At 29.2% G+C, this 14,495-nt stretch overlaps 1 protein-coding gene across 1 annotated transcript in view; it reads left to right on the top strand.

The window, feature by feature from the left end:
- The window catches only part of Nsun2 (tRNA (cytosine(34)-C(5))-methyltransferase Nsun2), a 410,807-nt gene extending 399,221 nt beyond the window's left edge, over positions 1–11,586 (top strand). Inside the window, exon 11 of the mRNA XM_089596349.1 lies at positions 11,223–11,586. Coding sequence (XP_089452475.1) covers positions 11,223–11,287 — 65 coding nt within the window. The 3' untranslated portion in view covers positions 11,288–11,586. The remainder of the gene's footprint in view (positions 1–11,222) is intronic.
- The last annotated feature ends 2,909 nt before the right edge of the window (positions 11,587–14,495 follow it).

Here is a 14,495-nt window from a genome sequence, read left to right as displayed (position 1 = left end):
GTAAGTAGGTAAATTATGATTATATTTTATATTTTTTTTCGCAAGAGTGTTTTTACAGTAGTATTTTACATTAGTTCTTTTTCCCTCATCAAATAAATTTATTGTTAGCTTTGTTCACAAATACGTAACTTGTATACTTATTTTTCATATTAATAGTTTTCCATGATAAGTCATGGACTTATTTTCATCAAAATAAATGGAGTAAAATGGAGTAAAACTCCACCATTCGATTACGATCTCTATTACTCACGGTTACCAGCCAGCACGTAGCAGGATGGCTTCGACTGGATCACCCACGAGACACTGATGACGATCTAGAATCGTTCTACCAAAGGCTACAGCGATCGCTTGAGTTGTCGAGCTCGTCAATGAAAAGCTCTTGATTTCCCTTGTACTTGCCCTTTTATTACGCCACCCCCCCTCCATTATTCAAAGCCGCCAAACTCGCTAATTGTCTTCGACCATCCTCACGTTTCCTCACACCTGATCGTAGCCGTACGCGTACTTTTCGTATCTCTTCCTTTTATCGGGACCCCGCACTAGAGACCACAATTTTTGACCGACTTAGATGTTTTTTTTTTTTAATTTTTACGATAAAATAATTCATAAGACGTCTGTCACGCCTGATTTTTAATTATTCACCTTAAATTAATTCGACCTACTCTTAAATTTTGGAAATTATAAATACCAGCTAAATTAAACATTAAGATCAAAGCATAAGTTTCCTTTTGTGGAATAAAATTGGGTAACGTTAACTTGATGATATATTTTAGGACACTTTATGACAAATGCATCATCATTATAATGAAATTTAATACGGTGGGTCCAATATGGCGGACTGAAATCTAATTATGTGTCCAAATCTCGATAAAAATTTATACTTGAAGGCTTTTGAGGTTGCTGATTACGAATATGGAATTAAAATTTGAAAATTTCAGATGGTGGATCCAATGTTGTGGACTGAAATCTGACCAAGTGCCCAAATCTTGATAAAAATATATACTTAGGGGTTTCCGAGGTCGTTGATTGCAGATCCGGTTTTACAATTAAAAAATTTAAATGGTAAATCTAATATAGTAAAGTGAAATCTGAGCAAGTGCCCAAATCTCGACAAAAATTCATATTCAGGGATCTTTGACGTCACTACTTACTAATTCATGAAAAATTTTCAAATTCAATATGACTGATGCAATACAGCAGACTTCTACATGCTTACTGAACGTCAATATCAACCGGTATTACCTCAAAATAAATAACAACGTAATTATTTTCTTTATTTTAGATAACAAACAGTAATTAATTTTTTATTTCTACTTTTGTAGGTTGTATACAAACATAGAACCATGTAATTTTGTAAGTTTTGTTATAATAGTTTTGAAGTGAAACTAACCTGTAATAATCGAAATTTTTTTTTTAAATCAATGTAATTATATATAAAAAAAAAGTTCAAAATTCATTGTAACAAAGACTTAATGATACATAATGAAATAGTGAGAAATAGATAATTATTATGATGTTACTCTGGAAATGTAGTTTTATAGTAAGATTTTAAAAAAGATAACAAGTATTCAAAAATCAATGTCTCTCTGTCTTATTATTAAAGTTCCGAAAATCATCGTATCCATAATGTATAATATAGAGTACTATTTATTCCAATTTGTCGAATTGTTATTTAAAATATGGTTTTATTTTCATATTTTTGTTTTCATACTACTGATGTATAATCTGTTACTGGTACACCTATCATAATTCAAGGTAATTATTGTAAAGTTCGTTAACGTATGCAACTAAGTACTTATGAATGCTTTTGTCATACATATGAACACATTTTACTTTTTGCCCTAATGGCAATTAAAGGTTAGTGTTAACTTAGTTAATGTTATACGAAATTTTGGTCATAATCGTTTTAAGTAGACAGTACCTCAGGCCGATATAAAAAATATCATATAACGTTCAGTTAGTTATAAACAGCTTCTTAATAGAAAGTATTAAGGTTCCAGTAACGTAATACAAACCGTATTCTTCTTACAGTTACCTCATATCATAGGAGAGGGAGAAAAAAAAATCTCACCATAAAACTACATTTCTAGGATTACATCAATACAATTGTCGATTTCAAACTATTTTTTAATGTATTATTAAGTCTTTGTCGCAATGAATTTTGAACTTTTTTATATATATAGTTTCATAGACTGAAAAAAAAATTTGCGATTATTACAGGTTAGTTTTACTTCAAAACTATTACAATACGTAAAAAATTAGATGGTTCTATGTTTGTATACAACCTACAATAGTAAAAATAAAAAATTGATTACTGTTTGTTGCTACAATAAAGAAGATTGTTTCGTTTTTATTTATTTTGAAGTTATACTGGTTGATATCAACCAGTATAACTTCAAATATATAATATAAATAATATTTAATATATTATCAATATGATGTGCACTAAATCTGTAGAGGTCTGCAGTATTGCATCAACCATATTGAATTAAAAAATTTGTCACGGTTTCGTAATAAGTGACGTCGAGGACCCCTGAGTACGAACTTTTATCGAGATTTCGACACTTAATCAAATTTCAGGTCAGCATATTGGATTCGCCATTTTGAATTTTTTAAATTGTTAAACTACATTTGTAATTAGTGACCTCGAAGACCTCCAAGAATAAATTTTTATCGAGGTTTGGGCACTGATAAGATTTTGGTCCGCCATATTGGATCGGCCATCTTGAATTTTAAAATTGTGAACCCAGATTCGTAATCAGTAACCTCGAAAACTCTCGAGTATGCGTTTTTATCAAGATTTGGACCCATCAGATTTTGATCGACTATTTTGAATTTCATTATTATGACAATGCATTTGTCATAAACTATCCTAAAATATATTATCAAATTGATAGTACCCAATTTAATTTCACAAAAAGCAACTCGTTCTTGGAACTTAATGTATAATTTAGCTGGTTTTGATCATTTTCAACAAGGTAGGTCAGGCTTGGTAATGATTTTCAGCAGACAAATTAGTGACAAAACACTTGAAATATAATTAACAAGATGTTCAGTCCACTAAAGTGCTCGTATAGCATTTTCTTCCATTTGTTTTAGCGTGAGTGGCTAGACAGTGAATAGAGCCGCATTTAAATGAGTTACTTTTGTAAGCAAGTATATAATGTATTTATGCAGAATGCTGCGTCAGTTAGACCATAGTGACACTTGATAGCCAACAATTTTATTAATTTGTGATAATTTTTGTATGTATTTGTATACGTTTATATACTTATTATACTATACACGTCTCAGCGGCAAAAGAACAGTGTGAAATGATTGGTAAGTCGGGAAGCTAGAAATATTCACCTTTAGTGTTCGAGACCAGGGTTTTATAGCTACATATAACCTCATAACATCATCAAGTACTCTTGATAATTTTGAGAGTTCGATCTTTACCATTTTCTTGGGTAGATATTTTATCTATCATCTCTTTGGTAACGACTGCTGGTGGATTATTATAACATTAGAAAATCTCCAACAAGACGTAAGTCATTTATGTGTGTATGTCAATAATATACATATAAATTTTGCTTCTATGCTAGCTTTTCTAACCATGGTCTTGTAAAGTGTCCTTTAAAAAAAAGATTCAATTTATTTCTCACACCGTATTGAAAGATTCTTTATTTACATTTTGTTGGTTTTTTTATTGCTCAATTAATGATGAAAAAGTGTAACAATAGTTTATATTTAATTTTGAAGTTCTAAAAGGGTAGAATGTTTGCATAAGCGCAAGATAAAGGTGACCATTTGTCAGATGGTTACCAATAATTGTTTAAGGTATTCGCAGTACTATTTCTGCAAGTTTCGAGAAGGAAATTTGCGAGTTAGACGATGTATAATACTTTGTATCATCAAAACTCGTCTATAATTTCAGTTTTTATCACGTCCCTATCATTAGAGTCCTGTTAACTGTCACATTGACTCAACTCAGGTCATCACTGCAAGTCACGAGAGTAGCTTTAGTTAGTACTTTTATGGATGTACTTTTTCATAGATTAGTTGACAAAAAATTAAAAAGTGCTCAATCAACTTGGTGCATCCACACAAGAATTTACAATAGTTTTTGAAATCTTCCAACACATTTACTCAAAATCATACACAACCTCACAAATTACCGTATTGGCAAGTATTTGCTATCGTTACATGAGACGAATTTTCGCGATAACTTTTTCATTTTATTTAAAGAATGTAGGATTATTACGGACTATTATAAAATCTCATTACAACCACGATGAAGGCGCTCTTCATGAAAATTTGATTCTATTCTTACATATAAAATATGTACTTACTATTAACATTTGAACAAGTCACTACTTAAGTCGATAATCTAACATTAAATGAAAATACAGAGCGTTATGATCTCTTAGCAAAAAAGAGAGCGTTATAAGCTCTTTCAAATGCATCGGAAAATCCATATAAGAGGGTAGATGGAGCCTCAAAAAGTGGTCAGTAATTTTCTGTGACTACGACAAAAATTGTCACAACTGCTTCATATTGTTATCAGATTCCATAAAAAAATAGTTTTGGGGCATAATCGTGCCACTTTTTTTTATTATTAAATCAATAGTAAAAATCAATCTAATTTTTCTTCGAATTTCGCTACTAACTTTGTTTTAAAACATCATATTGCAAAAATAGTTAAAAATAATTGTTATTTAACTATCGATTGCTTAGTGCTAATTGAATTATCTGAAACCTATTTTTCAGGAAGTTAAATAGTAAAAAAGTGCGAAGATTGCCATTTAAATTTTTAATTTTGTATTATTATTAACTTTCATATTTTTTGATAAAAATTCCTCAAAATTTGGAATTTAATACCTCTTATGAGGATCTTTACCCACGATCTCTAAACAGCAATTAAATTCATACAATCATAAAAAACACAAATCTGTTGATAATTATTGTTAAAAAAACGGTATCGCAATGATTTTTTTTTAATTTATGTAAAAATATATTATATTAAGTTTGAATGGTTTAAACATAGTAAATTATAAGACGTTAAAGTTATATTGATTTGTTTGAGTTGCAAAATTAAATCTTATAAGAATCAAGGTCACTATTAAAAAGAAAAAAAATTTTCTTTCATATTTAAGTTCTTAGTATCCTCAATAAAATCCCAAAATCCATTTTAAGAATTTGATCCAGCCACACTGTAAGATTTGAGCCAGCCAATTAAATGTTTAAATTTATAATCGTTTTATGACATCATTTTTAATTTTAGACGAAAATCGTTGTGCGTGCTTCAAGATCCTTATAAGAGGTATTAAATTCCAAGTTTTGAGGAATTTTCATTTAACAATGTAAATGTTAATAATGTTGCAAAACTGATTTTTGCATATTCTTTCTATATAACATCCTGATAAGTAGGTTTCAGATGATCTAACTAGCACCAGTTGATGAATAATTGAATAACAAACTAATTATCTTTAGCTATTTTTGCAATACGATGCCCCAAAACAAAGTACTTAGTAAAATTTCGAGAAAAAATCAGGTTAATGATTATGCCCCAAAACTATTTTTCCAAGTATTCTGATCACAATATGAAGCAATTTAAACAATTTTGGTTGTAAATGCCGAAAATTCCTTAGTATATGCTTTATCTACCCGTCTTGTATTGAGATCCACCAAATGAAAATTAAATTTCGCCCTTGTACTTATATTATAAGGATCAGGTTAGAAGGGGCGGAGACGCATAGCTTTATGCTATCATACGTTACATATCCGAGGGTGTGACGCCACGCTGACGTCCTCGGCGGCATTAGTATATTACATCCTATTAGCCTTCAAGTCGATAACCAAACTCTTTAAAAAGATGCATGATATTTTTTGTTGTTATGGGCTTTTTTAAATAAGAACTTTTATTAATAAATTGAAAACCAAAATTGTAATGGACCAATTGAATGTTAAACTTCGCTACTGTACACGTATCATATAAAAACAGTGATATTTTTATATACCACCTTTTGAATCGATAACCGAGCGCTTCAAATACATACATCACATTCTTCGGCTTTACGGGCTCTTAGTTTTCATTTTAGGAAGATCACTACAGGCTTAACAGCATAAAACAAATTGAAAAATTCCTGCAAAATCCTCGACCTCCGTAAAATATAAAACGTTCAAATTAAAATAACCAAATGAAACTGCGTGCTTTTGTGAGAGCACTTTCTAAAGGAATACTGAACATGTTATATTTTGCTCTCGAAACTTGAACACTAACTAAGTCTTGGATAAAATTTTTTCTGGTTCTCTACAATGCGTGAAAATATTGTTTATGTTAATAATTTTAAGATTTGAAGCCATAGAGAGATCACTAAATCCGCATCTTGTTTCTAGGCCTCGTCAAAGCTGTAAATTTTTGAGTGGGATACAAGCCCATAACGTTAATTCATCCCTTTTTTAGCTCAAACTAAAAAAATCCTTTTTCATGATCTAAATTTTGTTATACATTCAGCAAAAAAGAAGCTGAAACTAGCAGACAAATTGCAGCAGCGATACTGTTAAATAACAGATTGTACTTGGGGTACAATCTTAAAACTAGACCAGGTATCTTAATTTCAAGGGTAACCCAAGTAGAATTTGTTATTTAACGGTATCGCTGTTGTCTTTTAGTTTTAGCTATATTCAGGAGAAAGCATCCCTGAATTATTTAAAAAGTTTTTATATCGATGTCTCCTTACATGACGTTGTAAATGACTATGACATAAAACAAACCGTTTTCGGAAGAATGACCCATACATCCAAATATATACGTAAACATGCACTAAAGTGATAACACAATAATGAAATTGATAACGTGGCACAGACGATTGTCACTGTTGTGCAGACGATGATGCTTTCTACATATATCTACATTGTAAACTATAAACGAAATAATAAAATTGATGGGGTGGTGCAGATGATTGTCACTGTAGTGCAGTCGACGCAACTTTCTGCATATGTAGACATTGTTAATTTGTTTACAATAGTAACCAATTTATTTGCGACTATACTACAGAGCCACTCTCGATAGAAGAAATGAAAAAAAGGCTATCTGAACACTTTTGTTGACTGAATATTATATTCATTACATTTTAAGTGCGTTATCACCTATTTAATAATAAAACCGGTTCTTAAATACCAACAAAAAAAAAAATTAATCATATGTCCTGGTTGCTATGGACAACACCATAATAATATATCTAGTTATATTAGAACTCTTTTTCTGCCAGAGAATTCTTGAATCTGTACATCACAATGAGATTTAACAGTCAGTAATACTATAGTAAGTATACAACTAATGTTATGTGACAATACTGATAAAGATAGTATGAAAATGATCAACTGCAAAATTAATAACATACCAACATGTAAATTTAAGAAAATGGTAACAAGTCTCAGGTTCTGAATGGAGTGTTTCATCACGGTAGTATATCTAGAAATCATTATAAAAATGTGTTAATTCAATAAATCTCGAGGTCTTGCGTCAACGATAAAGATGTCGTTAGAAAACAAAAAAAAAAAGGATAAAGATCTTTAAAAATTTTTTTAGAAAAAATTTAAAGTACTTTGAAAAGTTCAATGGAAAAAAAGGAAATTTAACAAGAAAATTTATGTGAACAAAATCAGTCTAATTAAAAAAAACAATTATTTAATCATTTTTAAAACCTTACGACCTAATTTTTATCATAATAGATTTATTGAAGAAGCTTACAAAAAGAAGTGAAATTTCCGTAAAAAAATAACTTTAATATAAAGTAAAAGGCTAGGCAAGTTTAATGTATTTTGTATATCTATCTAAAAAATAATCATGACTACAAAGTGATGTACTAATACAGTGGTTGATACTACAGTAGTGGTTTTAATAATGGAAATTTTAATAAGTGCCTTTTTTTAACCATGCATAATATTTCTAATGCTACTTATTCCAAAATACTTAACGAAATAAAATACTTTTAAAGTAACGAGATCAACAAAGAAAAATCAAATTTACTGCTACATCAAAGACTTGTTATTCACCAAAAATGATTCAATAGTAAAGTAAATATCTTCATCAAACATCTAAGTAAATGAAAATTTTACAAAATTACAGTTAGTGCATGTATGGATCAGATATTTTTATAAATTAGAGCGAATCTAAAAATTTTATAGCTCTGAGTATAAGATTAAATTTTATTTTTTAGCCGTCAAACATTGTTTAATAAAACTTCTAAAAACTGTACTCAAACTATTTGTATCAATACATGCTTTAACACAATTAAATTAAATAATGTAAACCATTTGTGATACTAATATTATATTATATGATGATTCTTGACCTAATACTTAAACCGAATTAAAATTGAAGGTGTTGTTGCTATTATAAATGTGCATATATACAGATTGAGGATTTTTGAATTTATACTTCCTTTCTTATTTTCCTACATCACAAAAATTTGGAGTCATTCTTTCTTTAGTGGGTCGAACATTAAAACTGGCTGATTTTTTTTTTTATAGTAAAAATGTAGAAAAAGTTTTAGAGATTTTACAGGCAACAAATTATCTAATACAATGTATAAATAAACTTTCAACTACACATTTAAAAAATTTCAAGTACCAATCTATTAATTTGGTAAGATTGTAAAAGATTTTTTGAACATCTTAGGATCTATGTAGTATTACCGCAAATAGAAGGTTGTGTGATTCACTATTTAAGAAATGTTTAAATAAAATAATATTAATGAATTAAAAGTATTAAACCGCTTAGATAAACATACACTAAATAATCTTGATACATGATTTTCCATACTTCTTTCAATCATATTAACTATGATGAATACTATGTGGGTCAAACCAAAAGAATTCAAAACGTTAATAATAAATGGGGTTATTAATAATAATAAAAAGTTTTGCTTCATTTAACAACTTATTTCTTACTCTAAGTAAAACTAACAGCTGCTTCGGCATTGTGTGTCGAATCATTTATAATGTCAGAACTGCCAAAACAGCCGTCAGCCTTACTTGGGGTAAGAAATAAATTATGTAACAAAGCAAAAGTTCTTAATTATTTCTAATAAAACCAGTTGTTAATAATATTTCAATTTAAAATGTTTCATGGACGTCTAAGCAAGTACTCAGTTGATCTAACGAATTCTTTTCAATAAAATTAAAGCACATACAAAGGATGGCCAACACAATAAAAAGCATTTAGCTGTATATGTGCACACTTAAAATAGCGGCCACACCTATGATTTCAAGTCAGTGCAAGTGTTGAATCAAGAATTCTCATATAATAAAAAAATTATGTCAGAAAATGTTGAGGTAATTAAACTTAATTCCGTTAATACTGAAACAGATACAAATAATTTAAGTACAGTTTGTTAAATATTTTATCGAACATTGTTTGAAAATTGAAAATTAAGATTTGATCCCATACTTAGAACCCATTAAATTTTAAAATTTGCTCTGATGTATAAAAATATCTAATACATACATGCCTTGATTGTAATTTTTCAAGTTTACGTACCTGCATATTTACATGTTACTCTGCTTTTCTTTGAACCTAGTCATATCTATATTTGATACATTCCTACGAGCAAAAAAAGATGTTGACCAACGTTTTTTGACTTTGCTTTGTATATCATAGTATGTTTATAAGTTGCAAAGTTTGTTTTTATTTATTATTAGTATAACTGTGTATTATATTTATTGTATGAATATCTAATTTTATATTTTTATTATATAAGTGACTTGAAAAGAATAACCAACGTGCAGTTTAAACGTCGTTGAAGAAAATAAATGAATATAACAACAGTGCTGTTAATACTAGTTATTTATTTATTTTATTTTTTACTAATAAAAACTGAGGAGGTTGCGTTATTCATGCACGGAATACCCATTTTGAACAAGTGATTTATTTGTCCCTAAGGATTAACATATCTATCAGATTGTATAGTCATTTTTTTGCAAAAATTTATAACGGACGACTTGGAGACTTATTGTTTGTTCTAATACGAATAAAATACCATCGTGTACCAACTTTTTTTCAGCGTTATGTGATTATAATGTACTATCATAATCTACAAGTCTAAAGTGTTGTAAGTACTAAATAGTGCCAATGGCAAAAAATATTAACTTCTCAGAAAAAATTTTGATAGAACTGATGTACAATATTTTTTTACTATTGTGCATATGAAATTTGGAATAACTAAAATTCTCACTTCTTATCTACGTACATTTAATCAAATTTCAACTAATAAAACTGTTATTTTTAGTACCTCTTTAAAACAATTTCAACATACACACATTTCAAATAGTTTGAAAAATGCAACATTCGTGCCGTTCCTCTTCTTTCTCAAAATGCAAAAAATACGAGGTCACGAAAATAATAGTGTATTACATGTTATTAACTTTTTGTGCATATGAAATGGAAATATCCTCATCAAAATATTGTGAATTATGAAATACAAACAAAATGAAACTTTTAAAGTTACTAATATTAATTTTCTTAGTTTACGATCTATTAGTTAATTTTATTCTTTTTGTATTTATTTATTGTTATTTTCTGCATTATTTAAAGCTTCTTTTTATTTTTTTAGTGTTTTAGTTTCCAGTGATATTTTTTGTATATTAAATTTAACTCAATATTCGCTTTCAGTTTAAAACTAATTTTACTTCAATCAATTTAAGTGTTTTGTTAAACATAAATAACACTTATTAAGTTCAATACATCGAGTTAACAAAACGTTGTAATACTATATTTGTATTACTTTTATTGTCCTGCGGTCTCAAAGAATCTGCAGGGAATTTAAAACATCTTCGACTCTTTTCATTAATGCACATTCATAGTAGTAGTAAAAATTTGTTTAACATTCGTAGTTTTAGTTTTTTTTTGCCAATTCATATATTTTTTTTTTAATATCACTTCAGTTTGATAATCTTCTATCATTAACAGAAATATCTGTTGAATAATTCAAACACACTCGAATTATTTTTTCCCTTCAGTTCTTCTTATTGCCTTTAAGTAATTACCCAATATTTATCTACTAAGTATTTTCCCAACATTTCTTAAGACAATAGACTTGTTACTTAAGTCGATGAATAAGCTTTCTATCAATTAAAATACAACATTTTTACATTAAAAATAACTTTTTTCAATAACGAAAAAACTCTTTATTCTAGTGTCTTACCGTATATCATTTAAATTTAATTTATTGTTTCAGAAAAAAACAAGTTTCAGTTGAATCGCAACGAAGAAACGAAAAAATCGGAGGAAAAGAATTCTTAATTTCGTGAACTATTTCTGAAAATGAGGAGTACTACTACAAATAATAAAGGATAAGAAACTCGTAAAACGAATTACTGCAAACGTTAAAGTACAACACAACAGAAAAAAAATTCTGGGTGAAGCAACGGTGCTTTGACATAAAAAAATATACTTAAGTTATTTAATGGAATGATTACATTTTTAAATGTATTACACACACCAAATAATTTCTTCTTACTATATTTTTAATAATTTTATGTTTAAGTTTTGAATAAGTTAAACGAAAATATTCATGAATAAAGTTTTGTACCTGGTGCCTACCAAGTTTTCTATTCGATGTTTTATACGTAACATATATTTATTAGTGAACTCCAATAGGCATCTGATTTTTGTGTTTTTTCTTAGATTTACGTAAGATGTTCAGTTGCGCGTAAATACAAGATGGCTCACTCGGCTAGGTCGTGGGTCGGCACGCGGGAGACCGCGGTTCGATTCTCGGCCAGTGCGACTTATTCAGGCAAGTACCTCTGTGAATTTTCATATGTGCTTTTTCACCACGAGGTGGGAATGCTCCTCGAGGAGGGATAGGCGACCTCCTCGCAGCAAAATTGCCAAATATTTTCCTACCCCCCTCCCAATAATGGGAGGCCTCCCATCCCTCTTCCCTTCCTTCTTCCAAGTGCTTAGTGCCAAGAGTAGTCCCCTTCATAGGAGTTGGACGTAAAGCTCTAAAAAAAGGTATATTTAAGTAGCCATTTAAATATCATTACTGAAGCAAAAAATCTAACCCTAGGGTCAGTGATTGAAAAAGATTTGCTTGCTAAACAATGTTGCCCTTAAACAAAATTTTAAAAATAACATTTGTTTAAATGAAACGATGGATCAGATGGATATCCGCTAAAGTTAAAGTATAACCAAGATTTAATTAGTGTTACCTGCAAAACATAAAATATAATAAAGAAAACAAAACTACCTCCATGATCCACGAACAAGACGTGCACCTTTTCCCTTCCTGCCTCTCCTTATACACTTTTATAAAAATGTCAAATATTTTATGCATATATTTGTTTATTTTAAGAGTTTTTTTTTTACCTCTCTTTCAGCCCCGCCTTGCCCCCTCACCCCTCCTTACGATTCTTTGTAGCCTTCCTCGCCTCTTCTTCACAATATATGTATAGTCGTAAAGAGGATCATGGAAACGCTCCTTCAACCCTTCTCATACAGTTTTATGAAAATATTGCATATTTTATGCCCATTCTTGTTTATATTCAAAGTTTTTTGCCTTTATTTTCCCCTACCTTACCCATCCTCTGGCTACTTTCATGATTTTATATAGTCCTCCTCGCCCGTCCTCATATTTTGGTTAAAAACGCTCCATTACGAAATGTACTTTTTACTATGCATTTTTAAAGTTTAGATTGCGGTAAATCCAATGATATCCTTATTTTAATGGATTCACTATCAAAATCAAAACCTCTCACGGCCGAAGACCTAAAGCAAACTTATAACGATCAATTAAACTATTAAATGGAATGCACAAGCAAAAAAATGTACGCACCGTAAAGCTGACATTACAATCTTTAAAGAATCAGGTGACTTAATAGGAGTAAGCGATGAAAAAATAGCTAAAATACAATTTTGCTGTGCAGTTACGTCCAGTGCGTGCAGAAACAACCCTGCTGGCCATACTTCTCTTGAGAGTGCACGCAATAGAATACATAGTATACTAGATACAATAGTACGTAAGGTCAGTTAAAAATAAAACAGAGTTCATCACCAACACGCTATTAGCAGAAAAGGAAGCTTTCGTCCTAGTGCTATCACATCAATCATCACTGAATTAACTACCGCAGTAAGCAGTGGATTCTCTTTAATAAATAGTAATTTAATTACTGCATGAATTAATTAGAATTGGAAAGTACGTGATGAAATTTGTCTTGAAACTTTGAAGTAGGTAATACAATGCTTACTGACAAATCTCATGCTCCTTTACATTTTTTGTTTCTTCAGAAAATAATACTATAATTGTACTTTATTCACTTAATATGAGTGCTATATAAATCTGGAGTGCTATGTATGAATACAAAGTATAAAGTACGTTATTAATTATCTTCATAAACGATGTGATGTAGCATTTATTAAATTTCATGAAAAAAAAAACATCTTGAAAGCAGACGAAACATTATTTTTAGAATAATAAAATTGAAAAAATACATTAATAACTAAGAAACTTCTTTCGCAACTTGGTTTGAATTAAATACAGTCAAGAATTTTACAAGAAATATTATTGAAATAAAAATAAGAAGACGAAAAAGATGACAACAAGTAAAAAAAAATATAACTTTATGTAGGTTAACTATTGTGTCTTCAAAAGACTGGAAAATAGATAAAATTTGATAAAAGTTGATAGAATTTTTGAAAAAGCAGTTACTGTTATTGAATTTTACTGTTAATTTTTTTTGACTTTTCTAATTATTATAAAATTGAGTTTTGAGAACACGACTGTTATTGTAACTAAGTTGAGTTAATGTAAAACATGGACGATAATATAGGCGCCATCGCCATAGGTGCCTCTATCACGTGTTCTCTTGGCACCTACATGGAATATTATTATATTTAACAATAAGGTACATGTCCCTACCATGGAATGAATTTTGGTATCGATTTACCTTTATTACAGATGAAAAATTTTTTTTAACGTTTAATTATGAAATTTCAATCAATAATGGTGGGTTATCTGTTTTTAAACGTAGGTTGCTGTTTTGTATCAAAATTTAAGCAGAATTAAAAAATTTATGTGATAAATAAGAAGGTGATCAAAATGTACATTAAACGGAACGTCTGCAGTAGTTAGGCAACACTGTTCCGCAGTCATTGTCCCCATTGCGGAACATGATTTGAAATGAATATATATACAACTTTCAAATTATTTATGTATAATTTAAAGGTAATAATAACTGAGAGGGGGTCAGCCAAGGTGAAATATGTATAATTTACTTTTTATTTTATAAATTTCGTATTTATTTCTTTTTATTACTTAAAATTATTGTTTATTCTTATTTCCTTTTTACATTAGTTAAATTTTTTTTTTATCAAAATATTTCCAGTTTGAGTACATTTCAATATAAAATCTTAGATTCAAATAAATTATAATAAACTATCTACGGTTTTTCTTGTTTGATATTTAATAAAATAGCTTTAATTTGCAAGTCTAATTCTTTCTTTGTAT

The sequence above is a fragment of the Copidosoma floridanum genome, unplaced genomic scaffold (genome assembly GCF_036245765.1).
Source record: "Copidosoma floridanum isolate Cflo_tuat_1 unplaced genomic scaffold, Cflo_Japanese_pri ptg000030l, whole genome shotgun sequence".
Classification (NCBI taxonomy): Eukaryota; Metazoa; Arthropoda; class Insecta; order Hymenoptera; family Encyrtidae; genus Copidosoma; species Copidosoma floridanum.
This window is presented reverse-complemented; position numbering and strand designations above follow the sequence as displayed.